A 19,408-nucleotide genomic window follows, 5' to 3' on the forward strand; every position below is an offset into this window, starting at 1 on the left:
AATGGAAAAAAAGAATACAGATGCATTGGCAATATGCACACATCGGTGCCCCATCAGAAACATTCTTCAAATACTAGGATGAACAATTAAGCCAGGAAGAATAGGGTAATCCTTTTTTTAAAAAGTTTTAACTGAGCATTCTAGCACAAGAATACTAGCCACAATCAAGGACATGCTAATTTTGACCAAGTTACAAGCAGTAAATTTTAGACATTAAAACGTTTTTTCATGCCAAGGGCCACATTGTCCTAGTGAGAAGCTGCTGGGGGCCACACTCCAGCAGTGGGCATTGGAAAGACTCTCACACATGGGCATTCCCAGCTATCTCCCATGGAAACAGAGGCACATGTTAATTCTTAGTAACTCCACCCCAAGTTTCACTTTCCATTTTCTCCATAGACTTCTCCATTCCAGGGTTCAAAATCACACTGAGGGTCTCCATGACTTGAGGAGATTCCCTGCTTCAGACCGTCACCTGCAAATTTACAGAAGGCTGTAAACTGGCCAAAAGGGGTGTGTCAGCAAGAGTAGGTTTCACTGCATGCAAGTAAATTAATCGCCCACAATGGGCTAAGAAGTGTCTCTTCACAACTGCGCCTCTTACTGCAATTGTGAGCCTCTTAAACATATGTCCCTCCTGTATTTGCTGCTGACTTTTCCTCACTTAAATTAGCTGGGTACTGATTAGCTCTGTAACTATTAACGCTGTTGGGGGCTTTGTGTTCGCAGACGCCAAAAGCAATACTCTGAAGGAACTATAGTCCTCATATGAATGATTACGAAGGAATTTGTAAGCATGGTGTCATCGTGATGTAGGACTGTTAAGGCGTATAAGTTATTCCCCTCCCCACTTCCCCCATTCCCTCTTAGCCATAAAACAGTTGTATCTTGAGTCTGCAAGGCCAAGCCAGAATATTTTGTCACTTTAGAATCATAGAACTGTAGAGTTGGAAAGGATCCCAAGAGTCATTTAGTCCAACATCATGAAGTGCAGGAAGGATTTTAAAAAGCCTTACTTCACAGAAGTTTACAAGAGTGGAAGGCAACAATCAGAACAGACTTCCCCAACATGGAAAATCACCCCCACATTGAAAACGTGTTTTTTGATCTTACAGAAAGCCCTGTCATGTGTTATAATGCACCAACAGTATTCTTTTCTCAACTACAGTAGAAATGAAGGGCGTAATGAAGAGCTAACTTACAAACGATCTTGGACAACATCTTGCTAGCATCTGTATTAACTGTGTCCATTTTGCCTTCCGTAAAAAGGATGAGATGAAACTAGATAAAACTCCCTTTGATAATACAAGCAAGCCCTTTCCTCCTTCCTCATCAAAGTGTGCGTCGGCTAAATTTGTCCATTAATTGGCAAACGAAAAGGTATTCGGCATTGTAAAGGTTGGTCCCTACTGTAAATAAATGAAGTAAAATCATTGGTGTGAACTGCAAGTGGATCACTTCTTGGTAACATCCACACCATCCATTTAAAGGGCATTTAAAAGTCACCGCTCACCCCCGAAAAGAATCCTGGGAACTGTAGTGTACCCCTGTCAGAGCTACAATTCCTAGTACCCTAAGACAGCTTCATTCTCCATTATTCTTTAGGGGAAGCCATGCACCTTAAATGTATTTTGAATGTCAAATGTATGGTGGAGAAGACAAAAGAAAATGAAGAATGGCAGAGATAGAAGAAAGTATCATAGAAATTTAAACTAGATCCCAAGTTACAAGCAAGTTGCTAGCTATGGGCCTACATTTTGAAGACTTGGCCCTGGGTCACATGGTCAAGTTAAAGAGCGTTTGGAATAGGTATGTATCTCTTCTTGCCCTGTCCATGCCACATCCCTTTCGAGGACTTATGCTGCTGGAATAGGTTTCACTGTCTTACGTTTTATTGGCAGAGCTATCTCCAGCTATGCTGGGATTAAGGGGCTTCCCCCAGCTGAGCTGGGAAGCCTCAAGATCTTCCAAACACAAATCCTAGAGGATTGCACTCTTAATAACTCTACAAGAAAATCTCATGTTCCAGTGAGCACAGGGGCTTCCTTGTTCATCCCAAGATAGATAAATAGCAATTAAAAATATCAAGCAGATTTCTTAAATCTTCAGCTTGAGTTACGTATCTGCTTTTAACAACAAGAACCAGCTGGTTTTAAAAGACGTCAGAACTTTCATTGCAAAGTATCTGAAGAAGTGTGCATGCACATGAAAGCTCATACCAATAACAAACTTAGTTGGTCTCTAAGGTGCTACTGGAAGGAATTTTTCTATTTTGTTTCGACTATGGCAGACCAACACCTACCTGTATCTAAACAGACAAGAAGTGAATCTCATGAACCCGAAGAAGGGGGGTGGGAACCATCAAGGAGCAAGGGAAAGCATCCTGGCAATCAGTAAACCTATTTACAAAGACCAGAATTTGTGCTTTACAATTCTTAAGCCATTTCCCCCACATCATGTTGCGAGTGAAACAGATTAGACAGAGAGATGCAGTGTCTTGCCAAGACCACCCAGGGAGTTTCCTGGCTAAGCAGGCAACTGAACTTACCAAACTATAACATTTTATCCACCTGCACCGTACTGGCCCCTGCCTAACTGCAATATATTTACTTAACCTTTTCTCTATTTATTACATTCACATTTCCTAATAATAATAATACTCATAAGCGACTGACTCCAATAACATGCAATCTTCTACGGGGAATGACCCTTGATGGTATTTAATGAATTCAAAAGTATACTTGGGTTTTTGTGCACGTTCTGAATTACACCTCTGAACAGCAATATCTCAAATTGAGAGACTTCAATGCAATTTAATGTGTAAAACAGGAGCAGCTACACTCATCAGATTCTTCTAATAGCATCTATTGTCATCTAAGAGTTGCTATTAGAAGAATATGATGGAATGTTCCCCAAATGTTAAGAACATTAGGAAAAGCCCCTCTGAATCACAGTTCACAATAGCCAATTAGTGTCTTTTTAGGAAGTTCATTCATAGAACATTCATATAATTGTCGAGTTGGAAGGGTTCCTGTGGGTCATCTAGCCCAACCCTCTGCAATGCAGGAATATGAAGTTGTCCCATGCAGGGATCGAACCTGCAACCTTGGTGTTATTAGCACCACACTCTAACCAACTGAGCTATCAGAAACAGGGCATGAAGGCAACAGCCATCTCCTCCTGCTGCTGCTCCTGGGCAATGGGTATAGTGCATAATGCCTTAGAATGTAGAGGCTCCATAGAACAATGGCGAACAATAGCCATTGATAGATCTATTTTCTATGATTTTGCTAACACACATTTTAAGGGAAGAAACCAGATGCTGTTCCTCCAGATGTTTCCAATTGCCATCAGCCGCAGCCAGCAGAATCAATGGTCAAGGATAATGGCAGTTGTAGGCCACATCTACACCAGAAATTTATAGCACTAACATGCTACTTTAACAGTCATGGCATCCCCCAAAGAATCCTGGGAACTGTAGTTTGTTAAGGTTGCTGAGAGTTGTTTGGAATCCCCTCACTCAGCTACAATTCCCCAAGATTTTTGGGGAAAGCCATGACTGTTAAAGTGATGTAAAGGTAAAGGGACCCCTGACCATTAGGTCCAGTCGCGGATGACTCTGGGGTTGCAGCGCTCATCTCGCTTTACTGGCATAGGGAGCCGACATCCAGCTTCCAGGCCATGTGGCCAGCATGACAAAGCCGCTTCTGGCGAACCAGAGCAATGCACGGAAATGCCATTTACCTTACCTATTTATCTACTTGCACTTTGACGTGCTTTTGAACTGCTAGGTGGGCAGGAGCAGGGACCGAACAATAGGAGCTCACCCCGTCGCGGGGATTCGAACCGCCGACCTTCTGATCGGCAAGCCCTAGGCTCAGTGGTTTAACCCACAGCGCCACACGCGTCCTTTTAAAGTGATATAAGAGTGCTTTTACTGGATGTGACTGTAGTCTCAACAACATCTTGAGGACCACAGTTTCCTCGTTCCTGTTTCTAAGCTATCTAAGCTATTGGTCACCACCATTTCTTGCTGCAGTGAATAGTGTCCATTAAATATGCATTGCAGGTCCAGGGTTGTGCTCCCCAGTCACCACCCCCACCCCAGAGAATTAAAATACAACGGAGACTGATTTGGATCAAAACAGGCTACAACTTTCTTGGATACAGATGAAAGAGGTTTGGCTCGGGCATGGGGCAATCAAAACACTACCGGCCCACCTGCCAGAAGTGACACATAGGTCAATCTGGGCAGGAGGTTCCTAAGACATATCAAATAGGATGACCCCTACAGGAATCACCATCTGGGGGAGTGTCATTGGCCCTGGTCCCCAGCTGGGCATGAGGACATGGTAACTCCCCGCCGCCGCACCCATTTAACGGGATACCCCAGCACTTGGAGGGGCAGGCAGAGACTACAACCTCCCCTCCATCCAAGACAAGGATTACCACAATGCCCAACCAGTTGTGGCGACTGCTATGAGGTAGGCAAAACCACCAGGACAGACAGCCAATGCCGCAATTCCCTCACCGGGGTCTTGGGGGAGTGTCTGCCACCCAAAAGGGGTAAGTGGACTTACAGGAAGAAGCCTTTCTCTTGTCTTTCTTGAATCTACTGCTAATCAACTTCATTGGACATGTCCCTGTAAAATCTGTGGAGTCTGTATACATAAAAATTTATTCATGGAATTAATAGAATTAAGGTATTAGTAAAGGTATTTGATAATTACTTAATTAGAAAATTAATCAGTAAAAGTACTAAGGGAACATACCAGCTTCCTTCCTTTCTTTTTAAAATGAGCCCTTGAATTCTTCCAGTAAATACTTAAATATTTTAGTGCGACAGCGGGCAAACATAGAGCGCTTTCTGCGGTGATTTAGTAAATGCTGCTGCAGCTGTAGCAACACAACAACAGAGTAAAGCTTAAGTTCTCAGTGAAGTTTTCAACTACATTTTCCATTAATTTCACCCACTGCCGTTGATTTACGCTTACTACATACACATCAGGTTGCCAGTGAAAACAGAAAACCAAAACTGAAACCTTTAAAATTATTTCTGAAAGTAGTGCTTTTTTGCTTTTTTTTTTTTTTGCATTGCTCCCAATGGGCCGTTACGTTGCAAATGGGAATGCCACCGGTCATTTCTTATGAAAGCAGCAGCAAAGCTTTTTCCTTTTTATGTTGCTGCGGGACACAAATTAAAAGGACGAAAGCCTCTGCCCTCATTCCTTTCCCCTTCACTTATTCCACCTATTGGCAACAGCTTACAAACACAATAAAGAGGGGGTGCCAATAGCCCCCACCCCCTTCCTCTTCCAGGCCTGAAACAATTTCCCCAAAAATACTGTTGGGGCAACACAAGGCAACACAGCTTGTGCATTTCATAGAACCATAGAATTGTAGAGTTGGAGGTGACCCTGAGGGTCATCTAGTCCAACCTCCCTGCAATGCAGGAATATCAGCTAAAGCATCCAAGGTCCATGACCTTCTGTCGGACAGCTCTTACTGCCAGAAAGCTCTTCCTGCTATTTAGTCAGAATCTCCTTTCTTGTAACTTGAATTTGTTGCATAGAGAGGTTGGGTGGCAAAGTGAATTTATTGTTTATACCCCGCCCATCTGGCTAGGAGCTACAATCCTAAACACACAGTTTTAGAGGCTATGGAAGTAAACCCTGGAACGGCAGTGTGGTGGGGCTGGGCCACTGAAAAACACACACTCCACAGCAGCTCCACTACAGGAGCTTATCTGGATGGGCCCCGACCTTGGTTATAAGATTCCAAGGCCAAAACATCACACACACACGCATACACACACGGGGGGGGGGAGCCCTCCCGCCTCTTTTCCAAAGCTGGGCAAGTGCCAACTAGGCTTTGGGAAGGAGGAGGGAGGACTCTAGGACCCAGTCAGACCCCTCAAGGCTCCTTCTCCAAGCCCAGCACTTACTAGGCTTACTTGGGAAGGAGGCCGGCTCAAGTGAACCAGACCTAAATCTGCCTCTGATCTGGATGGTGTGATTACAGGTGGCGAGATCAGGGCTGTGCAGGCATACCAGCAGAGCCCATCTCGCTCTACCAGCTATGTGCCCGTCCAGCTCTGGCCTAGCCACCCCCACCCCCACCCTGCTGGCCACTCCTGAACTGAACACAGCAGGCGAGTCCTTCCTCTGCCCCCCCCCCATCATACGTGCCACAGGCCATTTCTGCTTCTAAAAAATTTTTTTTCAACATCATGAACTTACAGGCAGCTTTCACAAATTTGCTAGCTTGGTTAAACGTGCCCTTTTTATTTTTTTATTTTACCCTCGCACTGGAATGTCCATCTTCCTTGCAGACTTCACGACATCTTCAAATCTTTCCATGCTTTCATTAATGCTGCAGTTAATATTCATTTTGCTGAAAGACTCAGAAGCTGCACCAAAGACGGACACTTCTGTTGCGCCAGCAGCAATCTAAAATAATCAAACAGGACCAACAAAAAACAAAAAACACACAGAACAAATGTGGTTGGGTTTTGTTTATTCCCCCTTCTCCAGTAAATAACTTTATATCTTTCTTTGTGCATGCTATGTTTAGCAGTAAGCCTACCATATGAATAATAATAATAATAATAATAATAATAATAATAATAATTTATTTATACCCCGCCCATCTGGCTAGGTTTCCCCAGCCACTCTGGGCAGCTTCCAACAGAATATTAAAATACAATAATCTATTAAACATTAAAAGCTTCCCTAAACAAGGCTGCCTTCAGATGTCTTCTAAAAGTCTGGTAGTTGATTTTCTCTTTGACATCTGGTGGGAGGGCGTTCCACAGGGCGGGTGCCACTACCGAGAAGGCCCTCTGCCTGGTTCCCTGTAACTTGGCTTCTCACAGCGAGGGAACCGCCAGAAGGCACTAGACCTCAGTGTCCAGGCAGAACAATGGGGGTGGAGATGCTCCTTCAGGTATACTGGACAGAGGCTGTTTAGGGCTTTAAAGGTCGGCACCAACACTTTGAATTGTGCTGTGAAGCATTAGTTAACAAAGTTTAGTCCAGGGGAAGTCATTCCCATTTATTTAAATGGGAAATGACTTCAACTGGTGTCATGCCATGCTTGTTTATTTACTGTACTTGGAAGCATGGGATTTACTCTCCTGGAAACGTGCATTTTCACTGCAGCTGTAATAAACTAAACTCATTGCCTCTGCTGCTATTATTCTAATGATCACTCCAGGAAGCAACACTGATTTTGTTTTACAGAAAGCCTCTTTCTCCACAAATTCAAAATGAGTTATGAAAGCACAAGTGAGGCACCGGCCCTAAAATTATCTAAATGTCCTTTCGAGCAAACCTGTGTCATTGAAATAAATGGGAGTCCTCTAGATGATGAGTTTCCCACATGGAAACAAGTGAAGGTTTTGAGGCAGAAGGCCATGCACTTTGCACAGTCGCTACGGGGCTCACAGAAAAGCCTTAACTGTTTGTGTGAATTAAATCTCTCTTCTCCTCTAAAGCTAGGGTTGCCGTATTTCAAAAAGTGAAAATCTGGACATGAAAGTTGTTGAGCTTTTGTAGTTTTGCTAATGAAAATTGCCAAAATTTACACTACCGGCAGGGGCTGCCATATATCCAGAATACCAGCTATGTCTGGAAAATTCTGGATGCATGACAACCCTATTAAAGCAGACTTCTAGAAATAAGATGGTCCTGTTTTCTGTAAACACTCCTTCCTACCTGTGCCTAGATCCCAGAATGCTGTCAAAGCAAACAGGTGGAAAGCAAAGATGAGGTGTAACAGATTGCTTTTTGGCATTTCATTTTTAAGTAGACAACAGAAACCATAATGTCAACTTAGAAAATGTGTAGTTGACCTCATTCCCAAGCCAGGGGTGGGCGAGTCTGTCAATTTCAATTTCTCTCAGTTTCTCATTTGTCCAGTCTCCAAATAAGTTCCACATTTCCACATCAGTTTCCATGTTGTCCTCATTAGAATTTGTCAGCATTTTGGGCTTCCGGTTGACCACGCCATCTTGCTCAGACGGGGGTCCGCTCAGCGGAGCGGACCTCGGCGCTTCAGAGGTGGAGGGAATCGTTCCAGCGAAGCGAAACCTCCTTAAAAGCCCCAAATCGAGCTTTTTGGGGACGGATTTTGCCTGGCGGCGCCAAAAGCGGGCTCTCTCCTCCCCGGATCGGCTTTGTTTAAGCCCCCGAGAGCGAGGAGGTGAACCGCGGCGGACAGGCTGACACTGCTGCTCTGAGAGCGCGAAGCTGCGAGTCTGGGAAGTGGAGGTGGCCAATTCTTCCAAGAATATTCAGCAAATGAATAGACTGTGAGTAATTTGGATTCTTTGGAATGTAAATTAAGGCAACAATTGGGACCTGGGAGAGAGGGGAAAAGAGGAAGCCACCCCCCCCCCACGGTAACATAAGAGACAGTAAACAGAAACCCGAAGCCGTAAACAGAAGATTCTAACTTAAAAGGATCCCTCAAAGGCATCAAAGAGAATCTCCCCTAAATGCAGGGTAAAAGGGGAGAGAGACTGTGGTTGTGAATGCCCTGCAGAAAGAGGTTAAGACTAAGAAAGACCTTTCTTTTCCTCGGGAGCCGGCAGCCCAGACAACCCAGTGAGCTGATCAGGATTTATAGTTAAATTTTATTTCTATCTTTATTTCTGGACTTTTTGGAAATTCTTTTTTGGACTATATGCTTTTGAAATGTGAGTTCGAACTTTATTTTTAAGAATGCAGCCAGCTTGTTAAAATGGAGTCGAGAAAATAGACTGCATCATATTCCACCCCATGTGACAAGTTTTGACCTTGACAGGATTGAACTATGTCAACAAAAAGGTACCCGCCTGAGTTTCAGCGGACTGTTTTGACCTTAATGTGGGAAGCAAGAATAGAACTATGTCAAGAGGAGACACAACGGCAAGAGTTACAGCAACAATTCCAGATGGTGATGGCAGAATATGATTTTTTAGAAGATGAAGCTTTTGAAACTGAAGAAGATGAATGTGAGAATGACAATGATGGTGACTGTGATTTGGAAGGAAAAGATGAAGATGAGGACTGTGATGATTTAAAATAAAATGAAGCCACGAAAAAAATGATGATTTTACTCTACAAAAAGTTGGATGGAGTGCCTCCCCTTCGAGGGGGGCACGACTGGATTTACTGGAACTCCAGAATGACCACAGGGAAGAAGGAAAAATTAAGCAGAGAAGAGAAGAAGCTCAGGGGTCTGATAGGGAGGCCTGGATGGCAAAAGACTGTAAACAGGGGGTGGGGTGAAGGGAAAGTGAAGTTGTGATTGTAAGGATGGATTAATAGGATTATAACTGGACTGCTGACTATGGAACTTGCTGGATTGGTGGGGTGGAGCCGGTACTCGGGGGGTGTAAGGTTAGTTTGGGAATAGTTATAGGTTTAAAGAGTGAATTGATTCTGGAAAAAGGTGAAAATATGGAGGCCTATAGAGGGGGTAAAAATTAGGCACGGGAAGAAAAAATGGGAGTTTGATTTTTCAGTGATTGGACATTAGGCGAAAATGATAATAGTTAGTTTAAAAGTGGTATAAGATATAAAGGTGTATGTTATAAAATATGAAATATGAAACTGTTGAAGATGATAAATAAGGGAGGAAAACCGGGGAAGGGGGGAGGGTGGGGAAGCCCACAAAAGATGGTTTAATAATTATGAATTTAACAATTATGATGATTTTTTTTTCTGTTTTTCTCTTTTTTCCTTTTTGTCTTTTTTTTTCTTCCCTTTTTTCTCTTTTTCTCTTTTTGTATCTTCTTTTTTTTTTTTGGTATGACAATAGATGGTTGGAAGGATGAACTCCTGCGTACTGCCCTGGTTCACTGGAGCTCCCTGGTGGCAGGGGGGGGGCTTCGGGGGCAGGGGAGGGGCAGGAGGACAGAAATCCAATCATAAAATGGACCACTTCCGACTGTTCACCTGCGTGGGATACTTCTGTGGCAGGGGAGGACCCATGGAGGGGGATGGGAAGAAGGTGGAAAAGGTGTTCATGTATGTACCATTCTTTGTAATTTGTAAAATCAATAAAAATTATGTTTTAAAAAAAAAGAATTTGTCAGCATTTTATTGTGCATTTCTCCTGATTTACACATTTTTGTATGCAATTTTTCCCAATATATGTAATTTCATAAGCCATTCCCTCTAATACAATGCATTTATGCATGAGGTTTTTTAAAAAAACTAATATATGCACACACTCCCCCCCCCTATTTCATGCATTCTTAAACAATTCTTCAGTTGCAGAACTGCACCTCAAAATTCAGGGAAGTGCAAACTTTGACAAGCAGCTGTGTTTCAGTTCACATGTTGTTGTAAGAAGAGTGAATTAGAAAGATTAGCATGTGAATGCAAACTGATACGAATTTCTTCCTCACCTTTTGTTTCAGGATCACACAGATATAGCCAAAGGCACAACATCCACAAATAAAATTGAAGAAACCCTGAGGTTTGCAGAGCTACAAATCTATTTTTAGGAAAGGGACTCCAAAAACAGCTCAGTGAGGACTGAATATGTTCAGAGACCATGCACTGCTGGTGGCAAAGAAATGGAAAGGGATGTGTGCAATGGAGTTGCTGGAATCCTGAACAGCAGCACTCAACACAGCCACATTTTGTTGCAGACCCCGCTTGTTATCCAGCAAAGCTTGTTCATGTGAAATTTAACATAGATTTCTGATTGTGCTTATTTATTTCTCTTTGTTTGTTTGTTCAGTTTGTATACTGCCCTTCACAGGGGCGTACCCAGGATCAAAACTAGGGGGGGGGCAAGCCATGGTCGTTCAGGGGCAGGGCCAAGGCACGGGAGGGGAGGGGCCACAAAGTGGGAATGTGGGCGCGGCTACAGGGCCAGCGGACCCGACGACTCTGCGGCGGCTGCAGCCTCTAAATGAACCCCCTAAACTCTCTCACACAAAATTCCCCTGCTCTGAAGCAGGGCCGTCTCCGGTGGCCCAGGTCCGGTGGCGCGGAGCCCCAGGCGCACCTCTCAGCTGTTCAGCGGCTTCAGGCTGCTTTCCGGAGGTGTGCGGGCCTGGGGCCGCCTCCGCCGTGCACAGGGGCGTCACAACAGGGGGCGGGCAGCACCCCCTGGCCCAGGGCCGGCCCTACGCCCAGACTGGGTTGCGCAGGGCTCCGGCCCTCCAGGCGGCAGCCGTGCAGTGAGCTGCGCCTGCCGCGCCGGGAAACGGGGCGGGTGGGAGCACCAGAGGGATCCGTCACACCACGGCGCCAGGTATGCTTAAGACGGCCCTGCTCTGAAAACACCGCTCCCATCCATTTACGGCTAGCCACCCCCCTGAAAAAACCCTTTGGGCCCCGCTTTCCCTCCTCCAGGTCCCCCCGAAGCCTTGCCAGTTCCCACCCTATATATCTGGGATGGGGAAGGAGCTCAGAGGTCTGCTAGTCCTGGGGGGCCACCCCCCGTGGTCCGGGAGGATACTGGGGACCCCCCCCCCACCAAGCTGAGACCCTCAAAGAAGAAGAAGAAGCTGCCACCGCCGCCTCCCCATCGCAAGGGAGCAAAAGATGGGAAAGGTGGGGTGGCGCAGCGCAGGCGAGCCCCCCCCAGCTGCGACCCTACGGCGGCAGCTCCCCCGCCCTCAACGTCCCTCTCTTGGCAGGGGCAGCAAGGGAGAGCGGCTGGGGGGGCGCATTGCAAAGAAGGAAACAGCAGCCAATGCCTGGAGAGGGCAATGCATGCAGGGGGAGCGGAGAGCTGTGCCGCCCCCCAAGGCAGCTCCTTTCCTATTGCCGGGGGTGGAGGGCGGCGAGGAAGGGTCATTGCCACTGGGCTACTCCTGCCGCCAGCAATCCGGTGCAAACGCCCCCACGCAGCTTCCTTGCAGCAGCCACGACCACCGCCTTCGGGCGCCGCCCCCCACTCCTCCTTTGCGGGCTTCTGCCCACCGAGGCTGAACTGGCTCCTGTCGGTGCACTTCCTCTCCCGGCCCAGGAGGAGTCTCAGTAGCAACTCCTAACTCAGGGGGGGTAGGGGGTGCGGAGGGGGGAAGGGGGCGATTCCCAGCCCGTGGCACCGACGATCGCAGTGCAGCCTACCGGGAGGTAGAGCGCGGCAGCAGCTGCAACCAATGCAGGGAGCCGCGTCTCCTTCGCTTGCCAGCCCAGCAGAACTCTTAGGCAGGAGAGGTTGCTGCCCGGCAGGACTTTCCATTGGGAGGCGCAAAGGCTTTAGTGGGCGGGAATTGGTGCAAATGTAGGCAAGGTGGGCTGAGAGGAGGAGCCTCCGCCGAGGAGCCGCGGCACCAGCAGCGTTTCCTCCCCCCCTCCCATGTCAACAAGCGGGGCGCCTGCGCAGGGTATTTGCTTCCCTAGTCGGGCCCGCGGTTTGGCCTTCTAGGGGAGGCAGTTGCACCCCCCTGCCCCATGCTGGGTACACCCATGGCCCTTCATTTGATGATCACAGGGCAGTCTACAACATAAAAATGCAAAATGAGAACACATAAATACATAATAAACCAAGAAGAAAAGCAAACCAGTAACCCCCTCTCCCACAAACACATTTTAAAGGGCACAGAATCTTCTATCAGGTTGAAGGCCTGTTACAGAGAAAAGTTTTTGCCTGGCCCCTAAATGAAGGCACCAGGCGAGCCTCCCTGGGGAGAGCATTCCACAAGCGGGGAGCCACCACAGAAAAGGCCTGCTCTTATGCTGGCACCCTCCAGACCTCTTGTAGCCTAATTTATACCATGGATAGGGTTAGATCATGCAATCTTGACTTCTGATGCTAAATATGTTTAAGAGCCTGGAGCTTAACTGAAAGATAAAGCCATGCAGTATACGTACAGCAGAATGGAAGCCTTGAAGATTAGGAGTAAGGACTGGATAACAGACTCCAGGATAGCATTCTATTCCTCTCATGACTTCTGTGTGATCAGCCATCTTAAAAGACAAAATGTAGCTTTAGTTTCTTAAATTTATATGACAGTATCAGATACTTATTCATTGGTTACTGACAAGGTAACTGAACCGTTTTTTTTTTTAAAAAAAAAATGACACAGAAATACAGGACTGAACACAAATATCAATGAAATAAAACTTTGTTCATTTCACAAACGTCACATAGAAGTGATCTTTACACCCAAATGGACTGGACTTCTGTGTCCAATTTTGCCCCTTCCCTTTATGCAAAGGATTGGATTGATTGGATCTCTGGGTATCTATGTTTAGTGCGAAAACAACAGCATTTCTTAATTTTTTTAAAAAAAGTTTTTTTAAAGGAATGAAATAGCTTATTTGATGGCATCATCGAGTTGTTGGGTTTTTTTGCATTTCAAAGCCATGGGTGAGGAAAGATTATGCATGCTATTTTTATGTTCCTATTTGGCCATTTAACTTATGTTAGCAATCGCGGAGAGATGCAACAATGCAAAGAGCTGCAACATCATCCACCTGAATTCCTTCCACCCTGTGGAACGCCCTCCCATCAGATGTCAAGGAAATAAACAACTACTGTATCTGACTTTTAGAAGACATCTGAAGGCAGCCCTGTTTAGGGAAGTTTTTAATGTCTGATGTTTTATCACTTTATTATTATTACTAAATAATAATAATAATAATAATAATAATAATAATAATAATAATAATACATGTTGAGGTACCACTGTAATAATAATTAATTCTGTTGGGAGCTGCCCAGAGTGACTGGGGAAACCCAGCCAGATGGGTGGGGTATAAATAATAAATTATTGTTGTTGTCAAGAGACTTTGGGCACTTCTACATAGCAGCATATTGTGTGCTCAGAGAAGCTGATCCCTTTGCAGTTTCGTCATTGTAGGGAGGTGAATAGACACGGCATTTTAAAAGGCTCATGACATCATCCTCATCAAAATGCCACCCCATATTATGTCCTATTTAATCTGGATTTACCATTTCTGTAGAAAATCCCAATTTTTAAACACACACACACCTCCTTCAGTGGAGCATCCCATGGGCAGATTTCCAATCATGGAGGGGTGTGTGTGTGTGGATTCAACTCAATAACAGCTTTTACATTGCATTAAAACCTTTACATTTTATCCCCGAGGCACTAGGTGATTTCTCATTCCTATTTTTTCCAGCCTATATAACCCTTGCAACCTAATATTTCCAGGCTACAATCCTACATGTACTTATTTAAAAGCAGGGCTGAAAACACACTACAGTGGTATCTCGACTTCCGAATGCCTCAACTTCTGAAGGACTTCCGAAGTCTGCTAACCCGGAAGTATTTTCGTGGTGCGCGCGGTCTGCGCATGCACAAAGCGCAAAATCGCACTTTGCGCATGCGCAAAATGGAGGTTTCGACTTCCGAAGAGCGCCACAGAATTCTGGGCACTGTAGTTCATCCCTCACAGAGTTACAAGTCTCAGCAACCCTTAACAAACCACAATGCCCATAATTATTCGAGGGGAATGGAGGGGAATGTGCTTAAAGTGTGTTTTGAAGGCATAGTATATATACACAGCCTTAGTTGTACCGGATTCAACGGAGCTTACTTCTGAGTAGCCGTGTATAGGATTGCACTGTTCCTGTTGTTTTAAATATTTCTAATGCTTTATAGAATTGGTATTATATTATTGCTACCTGGCAGAGTATCTACTTGCATTCTAAGAAAGCAGGGCCGAAGTAGGGTAAGTAAACCATCACAGAAATGAACCCTGGCTTCTTCTTCCCAAACCTTTAATCCCTTAATTAAACAAAGAATGTTACCCACACTTCCTAGGCTAAGGGAAACCTTTGAAACCAAATAGTTAACGTAATGGTACACCAATGTGACAAAATCCTGCACTTTTTACAGCATAACTGAAAATACAATTAACAGGCTAAAGTGAAAGTGCAATTCAAGCTCCATGAAACTTAATCATTGCAAATAAGGTTTATATAATGTATTTGTCCCCTCAATATTTTCCTTGTAAGCAGAGTCTTACTTTAACATGTACTTTTAACATTTAGGCAATTAACTTTCAAAGTGCAACAGGATACTTAAGCAATAAGCCTTTCAATGGCAGCCCTTTATCATTCTTGGCCATTTCGATTATAGGTGTGGGATCCTGTTTTAGATGGCACCTTTGCTACTGCAGAACTTTTTTTTTCTACTTCTTCTGGCTCTTTCCAGAAGGTCTCTGCCAAACAAAACATTAGCAGGGAAATGGTAAAAGGGCTTTAAAATGCAAGGCAGACAGACAAAAAGGAGACGGAAACATAACTAGTCAATCTATTCTCAGGACCAGGGAAAATAAAGTGCGCTAAGAATTTTGCACTCCATCTCCAAGTTATCATGGCCATGGCATATAAACAGAACTTAATCTAAATATCAACTAAGCCATTCAAACAAAACACTCAGGCTTTAAATGGGAATAAAATCCCCTCTCCCAACATCCAAAAAAGCCTAGGCCAAATTTGCTACCCAAAAGGGCTCACAGGAAAAGGAAGAAATGAAAAACACATTTCCAAAAAAAAAAGATCAGGGGAGGAATGAAAAGGGAGGTATATGGTTGCTTTAGATTGTAGATATTCCTTGAAGGAACAACTTTGTCCTCTGTTCTGATTCAGCTTTTCCTGACCTGGTGCCCTCCAGATGTTTGTGGACTCCAACACCCATCAGCCCCTGCCAGTGTGGCCAATGTTCTGGAAAAGTGGGAGCTGTAGTCAAAAACAGCTAGAGGACAACAGGAGCTGGAGTAATTTATTCTAGCGTAGTGAGCTAGACAGAGTTTTTAGTGTGAGCTTTTAGGAAAAAATGGGGAACATGATAGCAAGACAGTTTACCAGGTTTGGCAGATTTCCTTCCTTTGTGTGGGCCAAACTGTACATTATGACAGAGATACATGAATACAATTCCATACCCCTCAACTGTCCCGAGAAAACTGTGACACCCCGTTTTGTCACGTAAGAGTATGGTGGTCATTTTGGGCATGACGATCTTGCCCCAAAAAAGTGCTTTGGCTGTGGTCTTGCATGGGTCACTCACCCAGGAGCATGGCCTGGAAGACGTGCATCCCGGTTTTTGACCTGGACATGTTGGAGGGTATGCAATTCCGTGCCCCCTTTCAAATAGTGAAGGGGTGGCGATGCTGATTGGGACCACTGCATGTGTGCTGTAGGGATTGATTAACTCTTCCTGAAAACCAGGCATAGGCAAACTTGGCCCTCCAGATGTTTTGGGACTACAACTCCCATGATCCCTACCAGTGGCCAGGGATGATGGGAATTGTAGTCCCAAAACATCTGGAGGGCCAAGTTTGCCTATGCCTGCTGAAAACTGTTTCAAGCACTGTATACAACCAGGTCTTTCTCCTGAACCAGATTTTTTCCTGAACTGTTCTGAGTCATCATGCTTTATAGCTGGGGAGGGTCAAGGGGCTTGCCAGCCCCATGATCCCTCATTGCAAACGTCTGACAATGCTGCATACCCCCCCCCTGCGCTGCCCAGAGCTGCTTGATCTGCTCTTCACCAGCTGTTCCTCCCGTTAGGCTTCCCAGTGATTGGTTTCATCCATTGTTTGCAGTTCAGGGTATTAGGCAATAAATCTTGAAATACTTGGATGGGAACCTCATGAAAGGAAACGAGTCACTGAGAATGTTCTCCTTTGTGCAAGCATCTTATAATTTCACAACAGAGCCCTGTAGACACGGGTTTGGCTTAACGGGGTGGGGCTTTTTCTACATGCAACACTCTATCCATCTTCTGGCGACAGAGGTTTAAATAACCAGGTGAACAAGAATGATTCCAGATCCTGTTCTCCCTCCCTCAACCCCCTAAAACGCAAAAACATTTTGGATCAACTCAAACTCTCCACGTCCTCCAACTTTCACCTGTTATTTGCCGTTCTTGGCCTCCATTCTGAAAAGTGAGATTGAGCTCTAGAGCGCAGTCTGCAGCAGCAGCTGTCTCTTTTAAGGTGGTTTTCAACTCAGGCAGGAGGGCACTCGGTGGTTCAATGAGTTCTTTTGATTTAAAATAGATTACCATGGCATCTGTTGGCATGCTCTGGTCCATGGAGTCACGAAGAGTCGGACACGACTAAACAACTAAACAGCAACAACCATGGCATCAGCTAAAATCACTAATATGCTTTCGGAGGTCTGCTTAGTTGCTGCAAAGTCTGGGGCTGGAGAAGAGCTCAAGGGGCAAGATCTGTCATATTCTCTGCTTTCAGCAGGACTTCCTTGGCCTTGTTGGCAGTAGCTTCCTGCATCTGAGGTCAGGAAGAAGTATCTTAGGTTTTTAGCTGGGACAAAGTAACCACTTGCTTTACTGCCATCCTCACCTGCTTTTTCATCAAATTTGGCACAGTGAGGAAAGAGTTGGGGTGCAGGTGCAGCTTGCATTTTAGCTCTGCATTGAATGACGCAGCTGTCAAACTGCGCCAATTAAGTAACTAAGGCGCCAAATTCAGGCCACAATCTTCACCACCAAACCACCTAAATTCAAACCCATTCTGGGATCCTAATATAGTTAACAGACACAGACCTACCTATTTCAAAAGCCATTCATTCCTTGGCAACTTTATGATAAAAAAAATCAACATTTACTCTATAGATTAATCTCATGAGGGGTGAGGACAGGAAACTAACACAGAATCTCTCTGTGGCATGACGCACACTACTAATACTATGCTCTTCCCAGCACAGTGCAACACCAGGAATATTTCTGTTTCACCCAATTAACATTATTGATACGGAAAGGGCTGCCAAGTCCCATTCAGTCCAGGAAATTGTCCGAAATAAATGAAGGCTTTTGGTATATTGAGGATCACTTTGGTCAATTACTTGCTATTATAAGCTTACTGAAGACAGATGGATTTGATATCTACAGCGGCTGATTGCTTTTGCACCTCCACTGGATGAACATTTAATTCTTATTCCAACTCATTGGGCCAGCTGATTTAAACCAGGCTCTGCTCCCTTGTTGCTACAATAGTAAAATGTGAGATTTGCTATCAACTGAGCACTAGAGGCTCTACGTAGAAATATGGGATGACAACAGTGGTGCCTTGCCAGCAGAAGACTCCAAGTTCAATGCCCACCATCTGCAGGTAGAGCTGGGAGACACTCCCATGTGGAACGCTAAAGGACCACTGCTGGTCAGCGTAAACAAGACTGAGCTTGATGGCCCAATTGTCTGATTTGCCATAAAGCAGCTGATATGTTCCTCTGTCCTGAGTGCCAAGTGTGGACAAGGCAGGGCAAAGTCAGGTGGGAGGTGACTAGCAGGTATAAGGCATAAGTAGGGGGATGGTGGTTTAGAAAGACATTCCCGCTATGGGAAACCTACATAGCATGAGAATGCTGGATCCTTCTGTACGATGCGCTTTTCATTTTACCTACCTGAGGTACCCATTTCGAAGAAACAAAGCTCGTCACTTCTATGACAGGCAAGCCTGTTTTGGAAAGTCGGTTGATGAATTCAATTTTGACATCTGTAGGGACAATAGCCTGTGGGAAAGTGGGGGAGGGGGAGAGAGACCCATATTGGTACAAAATGTAGCATGTGGCAAAAGCGTTTTGAACAACAATGACAGGTATTTCAAATGCTATAAAATAAAAAAATGGCAGATATTGCAGATGGATGCTATTTGTTTCCAGGCAAAAGCAAATTGTCACACCTACAGGGATATGAGTATGACAGGGAGGTGGGGAATTCAGGGCAATGTGAGCACACCAGCAGTGCCCCCGCTCCCAACATTGTTCCCACGCTGCCCTCGCAACATCCAGGTACATGGTAGCTATGAATGTGCTGACAAGCCAGATCCGTGGTGGCCCCTGCTGCCTGCCAATTGCTCCTGGCTACAGCTTCCCCCTGCCTGCTGTAGAAATGTCATCTAAAAGATATTAGAATCCCCCCCATAATCAATTAAATATGTGTGTGTTTGTGTGCGTTTGAAACCAAAGTTCATGCACACACTGAAGCACTTCAGTCATACATATTTCAGAAGATCCGTTTCATGCTTTAAACTTCCTGGGTTTCGTGCGTAACTCAGCACTTCAACTCACATTGTCCACTTACCTTTTCATTCTGCAATCCATCTCTTGGCCCGACTTCTACTATTTTAACAAATTCGGGAAATCCACTTGTGAGCAGTTCCTGAAACAGAAAAGTTTGTACATCAATAAAAGATTATTTGTGCTAGGGGTCCCTCTCTGGGGCCAAAGAGTTTTGTTTCCAGTTATAGGGACTAGTCCGGGAGTGTGCAAGTTAACAAAGAAAAAGTTCTCAGAATATGTGCAGAGTGCTATTCAAACCACAAATAATAACCACGAGGTGTCCCCACAGTGTTAGGATTAAAAAGTAGAGATTTGTCAGGAAACATGTGGGCCCAGTATAATTTCCCCACCACCACTATCACTTTGGGAAATTAAGAATAATAATTCTGCGATCACTCAG

General features: G+C 44.9%; 1 protein-coding gene and 1 non-coding gene across 2 annotated transcripts in view; both read right to left on the reverse strand.

Annotated features, from left to right (window-relative positions):
- HMGCLL1 (3-hydroxy-3-methylglutaryl-CoA lyase like 1) overlaps positions 1 to 19,408 on the reverse strand; it is a 55,151-nt gene that overhangs the window by 26,881 nt on the left and 8,862 nt on the right. The window contains exons 2-5 of the mRNA XM_088665768.1: positions 19,031 to 19,108; positions 18,352 to 18,459; positions 12,825 to 12,920; positions 6,301 to 6,449 (exon numbers count right to left, since the gene is read on the reverse strand). Coding sequence (XP_088521894.1) covers positions 6,301 to 6,449; positions 12,825 to 12,920; positions 18,352 to 18,459; positions 19,031 to 19,108 — 431 coding nt within the window. The remainder of the gene's footprint in view (positions 1 to 6,300; positions 6,450 to 12,824; positions 12,921 to 18,351; positions 18,460 to 19,030; positions 19,109 to 19,408) is intronic.
- Positions 3,078 to 3,157, reverse strand: TRNAI-AAU (transfer RNA isoleucine (anticodon AAU)). Its single transcript has one exon. It is a non-coding gene; the product is annotated as a tRNA-Ile (tRNA).

This window comes from Zootoca vivipara, chromosome 3 (genome assembly GCF_965207765.1).
Source record: "Zootoca vivipara chromosome 3, rZooViv2.hap1.1, whole genome shotgun sequence".
Classification (NCBI taxonomy): domain Eukaryota; kingdom Metazoa; phylum Chordata; class Lepidosauria; order Squamata; family Lacertidae; genus Zootoca; species Zootoca vivipara.